Raw genomic sequence first — 17,156 nt, forward strand, 5'->3', positions numbered from 1 at the left:
GTAGATATTATTTGGAGAAATGCTGGAGCCATTCCTTAGATGAGCACTACGGTTTTCGCTTTAGTTGTAATAGCTGAATCCCTTTGAGGTCCTGCTGTGTATATTTTCATTTATAAAGTAGTTATTTCCCAGAATTAGTTTTTCTTAATGTGATAATATCTGAAACAATTTAGTATTCTTAGCTATTTCATATGTGCATGAATAATTTTGTAGACCATCAGTTTGGAACATAATGTTAAATGTGTAATTTCAAGTAAGGAATACTTTCATACTTCATACTTGTCGATTTTTGTGAACATTTTCATTTGCCTAAAATATCAGTTGTGGTTTTAAAAATTGTTTTGAATTGCATTTTGTCTTTATAATTAGAGGCCTACTGGTATTGCAAAAGCTGACTTGGATATCCTTGATATAAGGAGGTTTTAGCTGTTGCAAAATAGAAATAATTGAAGGAATGACTTCCTGCCCACCCCACCTCCATGTTACATGAGCGTTAAGGCTTATTGGGATCAGTTTGTTTATTTTGAAGTCTGGAAAAATGATGGCACAGCTTTGAAGAGTTGAATATCTCTGGTTTCAGTCAGTCTGGGAAGAGGCAGGGCCTTAGCTGGGAACAGAAACCCAGAAAACTGGCCATGGCAATTTGGTAGTGAGTATGGTGGCTCCCTCTCTAGTTTTATGGGTCTCTAGAAGGATTATCTTTTGTGGCGGTGGCCATACAGTCTCTTTGACAACTATTCAGCTTTGCTGTTGTAGCAGGAAAGCAATCATTGACAGTAAAACGTAAAAAAAAAACAGGCAGTGGGCTGGATCTGGCCCTTGGGCTGTAGTTTGCTGACCCCTGTTATAGATGATCTGACCCACTTTTGCATCTGATCTCATTTACTTCTTTCCTCTTGCTCGCTTTGCTTCAGCTAAATTGGCCTCCTTGTTGTTCCTCGAACCTGCTAGTCATACTTGCAACTCAGGACCTCTGTATTTGTAATTCCTCTGCCTAGAATATTCTTCTGCTGTAAATCTGGCTTAATCCTCATCTTTGGGTCTTTACTTAAACCTTCTCAGTGAGGCTTTCTTTAGCCACCCTAAAATTGCCACCATTTCCCCTGCCCCATACCTTTTCTTGCTTTATTTTTCTTCTTAAAACTTAACACCATCTACTATACTAAATATTGTACTTATCTTGATTTATCGTCTCTCTTTCTCTGAATATAATTTCCATTAAGGGAAGGATTTTTGATTGTTTTTTCACTACTGTATCCCTAGTGCTTACAGTAGTACTTCATGTCAGGTGCTCAGAAAATATGTGTTAAATGAATGAGTGTGATCCAGGATTCAGAGCATGGAGGACAGGAACACTGCATCACGTTGGTGCCACTAGCCCATACTGGATTGTGAGCTTAGGTGTTAAAGCACCTAAGATACAGGGGCAGATGGTGTCACTGAGGATTCGAGATAGCAACTGGAACAGAGAGGTGGCAAAACAGCAAGTATTAGCTCTTATACTCGAGATCTTCCCTTTCCTTTTGGGGGACTCATAGAAAGTCACAGAAGAGGGAGGGCTGACTTTGGCCAGTTGGCAGGTGGGTGTTACTGATTCAGTGGAGTAGGATCAACCTGTAAAAGTGATCTCACCTATGACTTCCACCCCCCTACCCCCCCATAGGTGGGTTATAGGGGGATTCTACTACAGTAGAACTTGGTAATGTGGGAAAATGGATCAAGATCATCCTAAGTAGAGAAATCGTATGAACGTAAAAGATGTAGGTAGGAAAGCGCAGAGCACATTCAGAGGCAGTGAATAAGTCAGTTTAGGTGAGTAGGTATTTTGTATAAAGGAATAGAGGAAGATAAATCCTAAAAGATAATTTGAGTCTAAACTATAAAGGATCTTGAACGCTAGGCAGAATCTTTCTTTTTTAAGTAAAAAATTGGGAGTAGGGAAGTGACTTGATAAAGGTGTTACCTCTGACAGTTTGGCAGTAGTGTGCAGGGAAGAATTATAGGAGGCTATAAGCAGTGACACTAGGTAGGAAGCTATAGCAAAAATCCAGGCACTAGGGGCCTGAATTAGGATAAACATATTGGGCGTAGAAAGCACAGTGTGTCTGTGATAGCTCTTACAAGGAAGAGTCAATGAGACTGGTTGGCTCAACTGCATGTAGAAAATGGAGAACAGAAAAGATTTGAGGATATCTGATTTATTTAACTTATATGCCTAGGAAAATGGTAATAGCACATCCCCTTTTTATCCCTGGATGGGTGCATCTGACTTTCTTCTATAATATGTAGTTACCTTCATGAATTACTTTGACTTAATTTTGATTTCACTGAAAAAAAAGAAGCTAGTAGAATCAAACAAAACTTTTAAAGTGAAGTTATTGTTACCTCATCAATAGAAAGTCTTTGTTAATTAGTCAAGTTAGGCTGGGTATTGTTATTTGTTAGCCTTAAAATTTGTTGCTTGTTTTTTTAAAAAGGCACAAAAATTAGAAGAATAAAGAACTATAAGGTTATCTTTGGGATGTGTGCCTGAATGAAATAGGATGTATGGGAAAAGGAATAGTATCAGGGAGCCAGCTGATGGGACTGTTAGAAGCTTAGGGTCTGTGGGTTTTTTTTTTTCCTCTATTATTATAGTAAGAATACTTAACAGGAGATCTTCTCTCTTTACAAATTTTTAAGTGTACAGTATTGTTGACTAGAGTTACAGTGTTGTACAGCAGATCTCTAGAACTTATTCATCTTGCTAACTGAAACTTTATGCCTGTTCATTAGTAACTCCCTATTTCCCCTTCCCCACAGTCCCTGGGGACCACCATTCCACTCTTTGGTTTTATGAATTGGACTATTTTAGATACTTCATGTAAGTGGAATCATGCAGTATTTGTTTGATTCTGTTAGCTTTTTCAGTGACTGGCTTATTTCACATAGCGTAAAAGCCTCAAGATTCTTCGATGTTGTCATATATTGTAGAATTTCCATCTTTTTAAAGGATGAATAATATTCTGCTGTGTGTATACACCACATTTTCTTTATCATTCTTCCATCAGCAGACCTTTAGGTTGTTCCCACATCTTGGCTATTGTAAATGGTGCTGCAGTGAACATGGGAGTGCTAATATTCAAGTCCTTAGCCCGTTTTTTAATTGGGTTACTAAGTGTTATTGCTATTGAGTTGTAGGAGTTACTTATATATTTTGGAGATTAATCATCAGATATATGGTGTGCAAATATTTTCTCCCATTCCGTAGGTTACCTTTTCACCCTGTTGATTACTTCCTTTGCTGTACAAAAGCTTTTTAGTTTGATATAGTCTCACTTGTCTATTTTTTCTTTTGTTGCTTGTTCTTTTTGTGTTATATTCCAAGAAATCATTGCTAAGACCAGTGTCATGAAGCTTTTCTCTTATGTTCTCTTCTAGGAGTTTGACAGTTTCAGGTCTTATATTTAAGTCTTTAATCCATTTTGAATTGATTTTTGTGTATGGTATAAGATAAAGGTCTAATTTCATTCTTTTGCATGTGGATATCCAGTTTTCCCAGCACTGTTTGTTGAAGAGACTGTCATTTCCCCATTGTGTATACTTTTTTTATTGATGAGGAAGATTGACCCTGAGCTAACATCTCTTGCCAGTCTTCCTCTATTCTGTATGTGGGATGCCACCACAGCATGGCTTGATGAGCAGTATGTAGGTCTGCACCTGGGATCTGAACTCGTGAACCTTGGGCCGCCGAAGTGGATCACATGAACCCAACGGCAACGCCAGTGGGCCAGCCGTCCTATTGTGTATTCTTGGCACCCTTGTCAGACATCAACTGACCATATATGCATGGTTTTATTTCTGGTGTCTCTATTCTCTTCTCTTTATCTTCAGGTCTGTCTTTATGCCAGTACCATACTGTTTTGATTATTGTAGTTTTGTAGTATTTTTTAAGTCAGGAAATGTGATGCCTTCAGCTTTTTTCTTCTTTGTCAGGATTGATTTGGTTATTTCTGATCTTTTGTGCTTCCATATGAGTTTTAGAATTGTTTTTTTCTATTTCTGTGAGAAATGCCATTGGGATTTTTGATGGGGATTGCATTGAATCTGTAGATTACTTTGGGTAGTATGGACATTTTAACAAAATATTAAGTCTTTAAATCTCTGAATACAGGATGCCTTTCCATTTGTTTGTCATCTTTAATCTCTTTCATCAATATTTTGTAGTTTTCAGTATACAAGTCTTTCATCTCCTTAGTTAAATTTATTCCTAAGTATTTTATTTGTTTTGGTGCTATTGTAAATGGAATTGTTTTTCTAATTCTTTTTCAGATAGTTTATTTTTAGTATATAGATTGCAACTGATTTTTGTATGTTGATTTTGTATCTTGCAACTTTACTGAATTTGTTAGTTCTAACAGGTCTTTTTATGGAGTCTTTAGGGTTTCCTATATGTAGGATCATGTCATCTGCAAACAGTGACAGTTTTACTTCTTCCTTTCTGATTTGTATGCCTTTTTTTTTCTTGTCTAATTGCACTGGCCAGGACTTTCCATACTATGGTAATAGAAGTGGCAAAAATGGGCATCCTTGCCTTGTTCCTGATCTTAGAGGAAAAGCTTTCAGTTTTTCACCATCGAGTATGGTGTTAGCTATGAGTTTTTCATACATGGCTTTTATTGTGTTGTTACTTCCTTCTATTGCTTGTTTGTTGAGAGTTTTTAATCATGAGATGATGATGAGTTTTGTCAAATGCTTTCTCTGCATCTTGTGAGATGATCATGTGGTTTCTTTTTTTTATTGAGGTAAAATTGGTATCTAACATTATGTAAGTCTCAGGTGTACAGCATTATAATTCGACATCTGTATATATTACAAAGTGATCACCACGAAAAGTCTAGTTAGCATTCATCACCAGACAATTGACCCCCTTCAGCCATTTCACCCAGCCTTCAACCTCCTTCCCCTCTGGTAACCACCAATCTGTTCTGTGTATCTATGAGTTTGTTTTTGTTTTGTTTGCTTGCTTATTTTATTTTTTTAGACTCCACATATGAGTGAAATCATACAGTATTTGTCTTTCTTCATCTGACGTATTTCACTTAGCATAATACCCTCGAGTCCATCTATATTGTCACAAGTGGCAAGATTCCTTTGTTTTTTATGGCTGAGTAGTATTCTATGGTGTGTCTATGTATGTATTTATATTTATATACCATTTCTTTATCCGTTCATCCATTGATGGGCACTTAGCTTGTTTTCATATTTTGGCTACTGTAAATAATGCTGCAGTGAACATAGGAGTGCACATATCTTTTCGAATTAGTGTTTCGTTGGATGGAATGTTCTGTATATACTGTTAAGTCTTTCTGGTCTAATGTGTTGTTTAAGGACTATTTTCCTTATTAATTTTCTGTCTGGATGATCTATCCATTGATGTAAGTGTGGTGTGAAAGTCTTCTACTGTTATTGTATTGCTGTCAGTTTCTCCCTTTAGGTCCATTAATGTTTGCTATATATATTTTGGTGCTCTTATGTTGGATACATGTATATTTATAAATCTTATGTCTTCTTGCTGGATCAACCCCTTTATCATTATGTAATGCCCTTCTTTGTCTTTTATTACAGTCTTTGTTTTAAAGTCTGTTTGTTCTGTTATGAGTATAGCTGTACCAGCTTTCTTCTCCATTTGCATAAAGTGTCTTTCTCCCTCCCTTCACTTTCAGTCTGTGTGTGTCCTTACTTCTGAAGGGAGTCTCTTGTGGGCAGCACAGACATGGGTCTTGTCTTTTTTATCCATTCAGCCACTCAGTGTCTTTGGAGAATTTAGTCCATTTACATTTGAAGTAATTATTAATAGGTATGTACTTATTGCCATTTTGTTTATTGTTTTCTGGCTGTTTTGTAGTTTCACTCTATTCCTTTCTTCTTCTCTTTTTGTCTTCCCTTCTAGTTTGATAGCTTTCTTTAGTGTTATGTTTAGATTCCTTTCTCATTTTCTTTTATGTATTTACTGTAAGTTTTTGCTTTGTGGTTACCATGAAGTTCATATATAACTTATGTGTATAAGAATCTGCTTTAAGTTGATAGCAACTTAAATTTGAACACATGCCAAAACTTTACATTTTTTCTCCCCCTCCATGTTTTATATTTTTGATGTCATGTTTTACATCCTTTTATTTTATGCATCCCTTAACTAGTTAGTGTCATTTTAGTTAATTTTGCTGTTTTTGGTTTTATCTTTCATACTTACTTTGTAAGTGATTTATACACTACTATATAGTTTCCTTTTTCAGTGAGATTTTTTGCTTTCATATGTTTCCTTCTTATTAATTGGTAGTGTTTCTTTTCAGTTTAGAGAAGTCCCTTTAACATTTCTTGTAGGGCTGGTTTAGTGGTGATGAACTCCTTTAGCTTTGCTTATCTGGAAAACTCTTAATTTGTCCTTCGATTCTGAATGATAACCTTGCCAGGTAGAAAATTCTTGGTTGGAAGGTTTTTTCCTTTCAGCACTTTGATATATCATGCAGCTCTCTAATGGCTTGCAAAGTTTCCGCTGAAAAATCTGCTCATAGCCTTATGGAGATTCCCTTGTACATAAAAAGTTGTTTTTCTCTTGTGGCTTTTTTTTTTTTTTTTTTTTGAGGAAGATTAGCCCTAAGCTAACTGCTACCAATCCTCCTCTTTTTGCTGAGGAATACTGGCCGTTAGCTAACATCTGTGCCCATCTTCCTCTACTTTATATGTGGGATGCCTACCACAGCATGGCGTGCCAAGCAGTGCCATGTCCACACCTGGGATCCGAACTGGTGAACCCCAGGCTGCGGAAGCAGAACATGTGCACTTAACCGCTGGGCCACCGAGCTGGCCCCTGTTGTTCTTTTTTCTAGCTCCTTTTAGGTATGTAGTTAGGTTGTTTATTTGATATCTTTCTTTTTTAATGTAGGTGTTTATCACTGTGAACCTCCCTATTAGTACTGCTTTTGCTGCATCCTGTAAGTTTTGGTATGTTGTGTTTTCATTTTTATTTATCTCAGGGTATCTTTTTTTTTTTTTTTTTTAAAGATTTTATTTTTTCCTTTTTCTCCCCAAAGCCCCCCGGTACATAGTTGTGTATTCTTCGTTGTGGGTTCTTCTAGTTGTGGCATGTGGGACGCTGCCTCAGCGTGGTCTGATGAGCAGTGCCATGTCCGCGCCCAGGATTCGAACTAACGAAACACTGGGCCGCCTGCAGCGGAGTGCGCGAACTTAACCACTCGGCCACGGGGCCAGCCCCTATCTCAGGGTATTTTGTAAGTTCCTTTTTGGTTTCTTCTTTGACCCAATGGTTGTTCAAGATTGTGTTGTTCAACTTACACATTTTGTGAATTTTCCAGTTTTCTTTCTGCTACTGATTTCAAATTTCATTCCATTGTGGTGAGAAAAAATACTTGGTATGTTTCAGTCTTCTTAAATTTGTTAAGAGTTGTTCTGTGACCCTACATATTCTCTATCCTGGAGAAAGATCGCTGTGAGCTTGAGAAGAATGTATATTCTGATGCTGTTTGGGGGAATGTTCTGTATATGTCTGCTAGGTCTCTTTGATCTATAGTGTTGTTCAGGTCCTCTGTTTCCTTATTGATCTTCTGTCTGAATTTTCTATCCATTATTGCTCTTGATCTGAAAAGAGAACTAGAGAACTATGTAGAGGATGGAGTTGTGTTGCAGAAGAGCTGGCTGGGGTAGCTTCATTTAGAATGAGTTAGGGAAAAGTAATACCAAGTTTAGAGAAGTCTCATGAAAAACAAAACTAATAGATAAGATGTTCTATTAAGTGAAAATAAAGAGAAAAGCCTGAAAATGTTGTTATAAAGCAACAGCATCTTGATTTGCAAATAACCTTTTCTGTAAAGTTGAATATGAAGGGAAGTAATGATTCCCTAAAGTTTCCAAGATTAAAGAGTTGACCAGAAGGTCTGATCTGAAGGGTTTTCTGTAAACACTGTTGATAAGTCTGGGTCATCTGGAGGCAGTTATTAGACTCTGGTTAGGTTCAGAAAGGATTTTCAGAGGAGGTGGCCTTAGAACTGGTTCTTGAGAAAGACTAGGTGAGCAGAGGTATTCAAAACACATGCCAGCTCAAGGAGTCATTGGAGGTCAGAGAAAGCTGAAGTAGGAAACTAAGAGATGAGGCTAGAAAGGTTGCTTGCATCTGAGTTCTAAAGGACCTGTATACCTTACATGGGAATAAGGACTTCTTACCAAGTGGCCAGAAGGAAACAAAATAATTCTAATGGCAGTTGCAGGATGGCCCAAATTATGTTTAGCAGTTGTGTAATTGAAGAAGTCCAGGCTGTGGCACAGAGCATGGAGCCGAGGGTCTAGACAAGAAAAACATTTGTGTTGTAGATAAGACAAGATTTGATTAGCAACTGGAAATAAGCTTTCTTGTTTTAAAGACCACAAAGAATGAGTCTCTGCAATCTCCCTTGAAAGCTCTGCAAAGATTAACTTTATGTTTTTTAATTTTTGTTTAATTTTTTGAATAAATCATACCTTTCAATCTTTGAAAAACCAGAATGTATGAAAAGGTAGAGTGAAAAATTTACTCTCATCTTTCTTCCTCATCTGCCTAGCTCCTATAAGCCTCCCTTCCGTGGGTAAAGTTACTGGTACTAATTTCTTTGTAATCTTCAGGAAAATAATTTTGCATACTCTATTCCAAAAAATGAATATAAGATAAAGTAAGAAACATTTAAGTAGAGTAGAAGTAAGGATAAGAGATTTAAATTCAGAATTTTGCTGAATAAATTTTACTAAGATAGAATCCTTTTTTAAAGTCTGAGGCTGCTTATTAACAAGAATCAAATCATATTAATGCTTATTATGTTAATAGAATGTGATGTTGTTTTAACAATAGTATTGATATTGTGATGTAATAATCCATAATTTTATACTGATTTGAAAACATTTAGTAATGTCTTAGTGATAGGCTTCTATAGCTAATATTGTTGTCATATTGCCAGTGTGGGAGAAAATTGCCTTTTCTTATATTGTGTTTGTGTTCCTGCCCTTCCTTAACCAGAGTTAGTACAAATATCTATCCAGGAGTAGCTAGCAATAGATACAGATCTAGTTATATCAACTTGTAAGACCTGGGAAGTAGTTGAAACTTCTGACTTTTAAGAAATTCACATGTGAGCTGCTTAGTACATCTGTGCATATAAAGTTGCACAAAGTTTAGTTGTACTCTAGGCCAATATGTATACTTTTTATTTCGTATTCTAAAAGGAGTCACTTTTGCTCAGGCAGTCTTATTATTATTAGCATTGCATTTTTTAGTTAATTGTGCATCATCTGTGTGCAACCTCCTTTTCTCCATTATCACAAATTGCCTTCACACCTGAGGTTTACTAATTAAATACTGAATATTCTCATCGAGCTTCATTTCTTTCAAATAGGGTATGTCAGTGAAGTAGGAACAGTGGCAAGATATATTTGGCTAACTTCAATCAATTACGTGATGTGCATGTAATAATATATTTTTGATTGAGGTGTTTTTGCACTGTCATCATACTGACTGGAGTCAGATTCTTACTTGGCACATCCAGATGCTCCAACTTGTGTGACCTAGATAGTTTTCATATGGGGATATGTGTGTGTATTTTTAGCACATGTTAAGCTTTCAGCCTAAGGGCAAAATATATGAAAAATTTCAGGAAGTAAAAAGAAAATCTCTATTTTAGAAAATAGTATAGGATTGATGCAATGGTAGGGACAGCAAATTAAAAACTATTTGTTGTAGAAAATGTAGTATTTAAAAATTCAGTTTCTTCTAGATTTTAAATTTTTAATTACCACATTTTATTGTTTAGTTCTTTAATAATGCATCCTGTTTTGAAAATGAATTTTAATTGCCTAAGTAATAGTGAAGATTTAACTTGTTGGCAGACCTCTTTATCATTTATTGCTAGCCCAACTGTAACTAGTTTAGAAAATGCTCCTGAGTTAGCTCCCTTGGTCTGATGCAATAATTGCCTAGTGTGAAATAATGCTCCAGCACTACTAGCAGTATTTACTTAAAAAAAAATCACATTTAATGGTTCTCATGTTTCACAGCTTTTTTAGAACCTATTTTCTTAAGTGATCTTTTTGCAATTCTGTATATTAGCGATTCAGCAGGTCACGCAGTGAAATAGCATCTTTGCATTAATCAACAGCCAAGATGTATATCTTAGGCATCACCTAAGATTGATGCCCACTCACAAAAGATTATTTATGTATGATTCCATTTATATGAAATACCCGAAGTATTCAAATTTCTGGAGAAAGACAGTAAATTAGTGATTGCCTAGGGGGAAGATGAGAGGAAATGGGGAGTGACTGCTCATGGGGATAGGGTTTTTTTTTTGGAGTAATAAAATCGTTCTAAAATTAGATTATGGTGATAGTCGCACAACTCTGTAAATGTACTAAAAGTCATTGAATTGTACACTTAAAATGATTGAATTGTATCATGTATGAATTGTATCTCAATAAAACTATTATATTTAGAAAAATAAAAGAAGGCAAAGTTGGCTTTGGATTTCCTAAAGTAGTAGACAGAGGCATTATTTCTAACCTATGTAGTAGTATGACAACCAGCAATCATAATCTCTAAAAACAAAGAGCTGGTTTTAAACTCCACTGGCATTACTTTTCTCTAGAAAAATGTATTCATTTGCTCACTCCTTCAACAAATTAGTGTTTATTGGGCCCTACTGAGTACCTGACACTGTTGTTGGTACCAGGAACTCAATTATGTTCCTGATTCTTCTCCTTTTCTTCGTCTCCAAGTGCAGTCGCTCACCAGGTCACATCAAGTCTATTTGATATCATTTAGTCCATCCCTGTGTTCTCTTTCCTGTTTACCAATGTGCCTGGTTCCTTTACCCAGTCTGGTGATTCTCAGCCACAGTGTTAATATTAGTAAAGTACCAAAGTGTGCAGATGTTTTACCTTAAAAAAAGTTAGAGGAATAATCTTGTAAATGTCACTTTCACTGACTTGCATTCCACTGTATTTTTGTGAGTGGAAGAGAAAGCAGTAGCATTACAGCTAGTGTGCCAAGAATTGCACACAATCCTCAGTGCCTATGGGAATATATTGTGAATGTGAACCTCGTCCATTTTGCATGTCCTCAGTAAACATTGAGAATCTCTGAGTTGGATTAATACAGTCACATTTTTAAAAAATTCGTATTGCTCTAGTTTCAGTTCTCATTAAACTATTTTTACGAAAGACATTCCTTTTTTTTAATTGGAATATAGTTGACATGACATTGTGTAAATTTATAAAGTGTACAGCATACTCATTTGATACACTTATATATTGTAATATGATTGCTATTGTAGCAATAATTAGCACCTCTGTCATTGCATAATTTTCATTTTTTTAGTGGTTGGAATAATGAGGTGCTATCTCTTAGCAAGTTTGATGATTTTAATATAATATTGTTTATGTTTTTCTATACTGTGCATTAGATCTCTAGGACTTATTTACTACTTGTTGCAAGTCTATATCCTTAAACAACATCTGTCCTATCCCCTAAGCACCATCCCCTGGTAACCACCATCTTACTCTATTTCTACGAGTTTGTCCTTAGATTCCACCTGTAAGTGATATTATACAGTATTTATCTTTCTCTGTCAGTTAGCATAATGTCCTCAAGATCCAAAAATCTCTTTCTAACATCCATATCTGATCATGGCATTTTCCCAATTAGATTTCTCCAGTGACTCTGCATTGCATGTGAGAGAAACTTTAAATTTCTTTGCATGATATGCTAGGTCGTTCATGATCTTGCTTCTATCTTTCTGTCCGCCTTCATCTCCAGCAAGGCATAGCCTCTCTGCTTCCATGCCTTTGCATGTGCTCTTCTGTCTGTCAGGAAGGCCCTTCCCATGATTTGTGAGTGGCAAACTCCTTCTTTCAGGTCTCTCCACTCTGTGAAGTAGACTTAAGGTTCTTCTGCAGTGCTCCCACTGTGTTTTGTAATAGCACTTTTCACGGTTCACTATAATTATTTAATACGTTGCTTTTCTTTTATATTTTTAGCTCCTTGAGAACTGGTACCTTGTCCTTTTATCTTTGTATTCCCAGCTTTTACCATAGAATCTGGTACAAAGTAAATGCCCAATAAATATTGGCTGAATAAGTTTAAAATGAGTTTCTCCAAAAATTGTAATTTTTCCTGAGTGTTTATATATTACAATACATGATGAAATTAAGGATTAAAAATACTTGTGTATTTTATATCCTTATAGAATATTTATATATTCTATATCCCATGTTTCCTGGAGCAGTGCCAATTTTAAATAGTCTAGTGTATTGACCTTTAAGTATAAATGTAGTTACTAAAACATAGTTACTAATTCTTTGTTTAGAAATATATGCAGTGAACTCAAATCTTAATTTTTAATTGTTTACAATTTATTTTTATATTTTGATTTCATGTACTTTATGTCCTTTTTCTGATTCAGATCACTTTGAAAGCAGTAGATAGTGAAAAGTTGAAATTCAGGATAGAATAATACCTAAATTGTTTTTCTCCTTCTCTCATTTTGCTGTGTACTTTGGGACTAATTACTGCATATCTGTATTTATAACAATTATGGGATTTTTAGAAATCTTTAGGTATAAGGAGATCTGCATAATAAAATTAAGATTGGTACCAAGAGCTGCACTCTCAAAAATATTCTGACTTTAGGATGCTAGGATAGTAGTAGCTCCTGATCTTTTTGGACTTCTGTTATTCTGGTGTGGTTTCTTTGATTTGGGGACCCGAATTTTACCCCTTGCCCTTCTTCTAAAGGTAAATTATCTGTAAATCAAATAGATTAAAAATAATTTTGTTTTGAGAACTCATTAATACCCTCAAGCTAATTGGAGTTTACATAGCATATCACATGGCCATGGAGGGTAATCATACATGAAAATGCATGTCAGAGACACTCTGAGAATTCCCAATCAGGGTCTGGAATTGGGCCTAACTTATTACTGTCTTCGACTAGAGAGGAGAGAAGTGTTAGCAGAGTAAAAACAGTGAGGGTTTGGAGCTAGAAAGCTTGGGGTATAAATCATGGTTCTGTGACCTACTATCTGTTTCTTTGGATAAATCAATCTCTTTGAGCTTCAGTTTCCTCGTCTGCAAAATGAGATAATACCTGCCTGAAATGGTTATGAAAATTAACAGTAATTTCTAGAATAGTAGTGCCTTGTTAAGTTCTTCATAAATTGTAACTCCTATTTGATTAGTATTAGTAAAACCCTGGCAATAGGTAAAAGGTTTTTCTGTTACACTAAGTATTGTGTAATTTGTCTTATTGAGTAGTTGTTATACTGTTTCTTGTTTCCCAAGCAGGTTGGTCTTTGAGATTGGTTTACAGATGACACAAATCAACAAGCAGAGTCAATGATTATTGTCACCTTGTCCAGAAGACCACATTCCTTCACAGCTGTCCCCTAACATTCCAGTTAGAGGACAACATGAATCCGTGTGCTTTCATTTTATTATACATAATCTTGTTAGTACTTCTTCCTGCCTACACAGGTTCCTGGTCATGTTAAGGAGTTCATTTGGCCAGAATTCCTTGGTCTAGTCACTCTCAGTGTCTCTCTCTTTCAAACCTTCTCCACAATCTGATATCTGAATTAGAGTCTTTTCACTCACAACAAATAATCTTTCTACATTACAGGAAAAAAAAAAAAAGAACAAAGAGGAACTTTACTTTCTTAACCTCCAGCCATTGAATCTACAAACCTCCTTGTTTGTTGACCCCCTCTTCCCGTACTGCTTCCTGTTCGTGTGTGTCATATTAAGACCCTCCCTTGATCCATGCCTGCCTCCAGTTACTGCTCTGTGTGCTTTTGCTGTGCAGGCAAACTTTCTGAAAGAGCCGTCTAGAGTCACTCTTCTGTCTCCCCCCCAAGTCACTATATCCAATCGCTGAATTAGAGTTTGTTTACTCGACTTGCCTGGAACTGTGCTCACCCTCTTGATTGCTAAATCCTGTGGCCACATCTCTGTTCTTACCTTGATCTCTGGACAGTGGGCACATAGGACTACTTATTTCTGCTTACTTCCTTGTTCTGTGCACCATACTCTCCTGTGGCTCTTCCTGCCTCTGCGACCACTCCTGTTCAGTCTCTTCTTCCTCTACCTGCCCCTTGAATGTTGATGTTTTCTCCTAAGCCCTTTACACATTTTCCTCAGGATTTAGGAAGTGCTAAGTGAATATTTGCTGAATGAATGAATTTTGTCTGTGTTTATGGTTTCTCAAGAGATTTGACTGTAATTGGACCTTATTAACTGAAGAAATTGTGATATATAGTACCTGATGTTGCACTTCACAACCAAACTGTAGTCTAGTCTCTCTGAACCATGATTATCTTAAACTGCTGTACTACAAACGTGCAGTGAAAAAAACGGAAGCTCATTGTTCAGTTTCTATGTCTGCGAGTTAGCTTTTTCTAAGTTCTCTGTAAATAAAAATTACAAAGGTAATTTTAAAGAGCTACATTATCCCAGTTTTTTTTTTGGTTTTTTTTTTTGAGGAAGACTGGCCCTGAGCTAACATCTGTGCCCGTCTTCCTCTACTTCATATGTGGGACGCCTGCCACAGCACGACTTGACAAGCGATGTGTAGGTCCACACCCGAGATCCAAACTGGTGAACCCCAGGCCGCCGTAGCGGAATGTGTGAACTTAACCACTGCGCCACTGGGCCAGCCCTTCATTATCGCAGATTTTTATACCAGTTTGATAGTTTACAGATATCTTGTAGCATAGCTGTCCATCCTCAATAAAATACCTTATTTGGAGTAGCAATTTAATTTAAATATGCTCTGAAATATATACTCTGAAGTTTAGGATTAGAAGAGGGAGGAGAATTAATATTTAATGAAACTATTTTATGCCAGACACTGGCCTGTCTGTTTGCCTACATTGTATGTTTTCATCTTCCAACAACTCTGGGAGATACACATTCTTAGTTATCTTGAAGAGGGAAGAAAACGAAGGTTAAGGGAGGTTGAATAGATTGTAATTGTAACATACAGCTACTAAAATTCAGAACCAGAATTCTCTCAGACTTTATAGCCCATGCATCTTTTCCAAATGACACTGAAAATATGAGCTGGAGATGAATGCTAAATATAGAAATAAGTGGTATAAGTACTTGAGTTTAGTAAATCTAAATTGTATTAAAAGTTGTGTGTGTCATTTTGTCCCTAGGCAGTTATTTGGCAGAAAACGAGAGTATCAGATCATAAGATGGCTCTCATGTCTGTTCTGGGGACTGCTGTTATGGGCAATATGGAATCCGTGCAGTACCACTCAGAAGAATCTCAGGTATGCAACAAAAGTGTTCTTTAAAATGTCTCATTTACCAATGAAACTGTTAAACTAGTTTGGGGCATTGCGATGGCAAGAGGTTTTTCTTTTAACATTTTTATCAAATATGTATTAGGTAAAAAAGAAAATAGAGAGCTTTTATAGTAAACCTCTCTCCCCAGCCCTACTTCCCTTTTTGTCTTTCCTGGTTTTGATTTTTTTTTTTTTGAGGAAGGTTAGCCCTGAGCTAACATCTGCCGCCAATCCTCCTCTTTTTACTGAGGAAGACTGGCCCTGAGCTTACATCCGTGCCCATCTTCCTCTACTTTATATGTGGGACGCCTGCCACAGCATGGCTTGCCAAGTGGTGCCATGTCCACACCCGGGATATGAACCAGTGAACCCCGGGCTGCCGGAGCAGAATGTGCCAACTTAACCGCTGCGCCACCAGGCTGGCCCCTCTTGTTTTAAATTTTAAGTATTGTGCTTACGTTAGTTTTTTTAATGATTTTCAATTTAGGATATCATCTATTTATTTTACACGATGAAAGAAAAAGAGTTGAGTTCTCTTACCTTTGTTTTCCCTTTCCCATCCTAAATAAATACTCTGTCTTCCTTTTCTTGATCTAGCAGCTTCAGACAGAACTTCTTAAGTCCTTATAATACTGGATGAGGTTATTAACACTCCCACTCTTTCTTCTGCTTGCCCTTTCCTCTCTCAGTCATGTCAGCTTTACTTTTATGTTATCAAGCTTAATATAACCTATTTTCGTATGTAACCATTTTTTAAGTCTTCCATCTTTTATTTGAAGATTGATTCTAAAAGTTGAAAACTTATATGGAGCGCTCATTGTTATGACTATAAATAATCTTCATTGCAAACCCAAGTATTGTGCTAGGATTACATTTTCTCTCTAGGGATCCAATGTTATGTCTCTATGTCATACAAATGAGAATATTCCTATTGTCCCAATTAAATGGAATCTCCTTTTTTGTTCTCCCATCAATTGCTCAGAATTTGTCATGTTTTTCTTGCTTTATGTATGGGCTTTCTTACATAGTTTTCTGCTTTTCCAAAAGTTTTTCTTTTTTCCTTTTTTGAAGTGAAGAAACTTTCTTCATCATGTCAGCAATAAAATCCAGCTCTTTTAGTTATTCTAGCTAAAACTGGTGATCCATTTCATTCCATTCTTTTTGAAATCATTGTTATTAGAACCCACATATTTCTTACTTGGATTGATTTCATGTCAGGCGTTCTGCACAACTCTCATCCTGGAATTTCTTTTCATAGGACTACTGGTTTTGTCCACCATTTTTTGTTTTTCATGCCACCTTCTTTCTCGGTATTCATTCTCATTTTTCTGATAATACATCTTTAAGTAACTTCCACAGAAAGTGGACATGAGAGGTAGACTTCGGTGTCTGAGAATGATTTTATTTTGCATTTTCTCTTGTTAGTCTGATTGACATAGAATTCTAGATTGACATAATTTTTCTTCAGAATTTTGAAGACATTATCTTTGACCATCTGTTGTTGCCAATAGGAAGATTAATGCATTCCAGTTCTTTTCTTCTAGGTGATGTGGTTTTTTTCCTATCTGAAAGTTGTTAGAATCTGTCCTTCATCTTTGTGCAAGGATGTGTCTAGGTGTGTATCTTTTATTATTTATTTATTTATTAGGCTGAACACTTGGTGTGAGACCTTTTGAATCTGAAGACTCATTGCTATTTCAGCGCTGGATTATGTATTTCCGTCTGTCATAACTTAGATAATTTCTGGTGTTTTGTTTTTTGTTGAGGAAGATTCACCCTGAACTAACATCTGC

General features: G+C 36.2%; 1 protein-coding gene across 18 annotated transcripts in view; it reads left to right on the forward strand.

Annotated features, from left to right (window-relative positions):
• Positions 1–17,156, forward strand: part of PMS1 (PMS1 homolog 1, mismatch repair system component) — an 84,009-nt gene that overhangs the window by 32,292 nt on the left and 34,561 nt on the right. For 17 of the 18 annotated variants that reach the window (XR_011502925.1, XR_006526745.2, XR_011502928.1 and 14 more), the window contains one exon: positions 15,232–15,348. Coding sequence is in view for 9 of the 18 variants with exons in the window: in XM_070508234.1 (XP_070364335.1) it covers positions 15,232–15,348 (117 nt within the window). In the remaining 9 variants the exon portion in view is untranslated. Of the gene's footprint in view, positions 1–6,925; positions 7,058–15,231; positions 15,349–17,156 lie in introns of those variants that run through there. The other variant, XM_070508241.1, reaches the window with a different exon arrangement.

Source organism: Equus asinus, chromosome 4 (genome assembly GCF_041296235.1).
Source record: "Equus asinus isolate D_3611 breed Donkey chromosome 4, EquAss-T2T_v2, whole genome shotgun sequence".
Taxonomy (NCBI): Eukaryota; Metazoa; Chordata; class Mammalia; order Perissodactyla; family Equidae; genus Equus; species Equus asinus.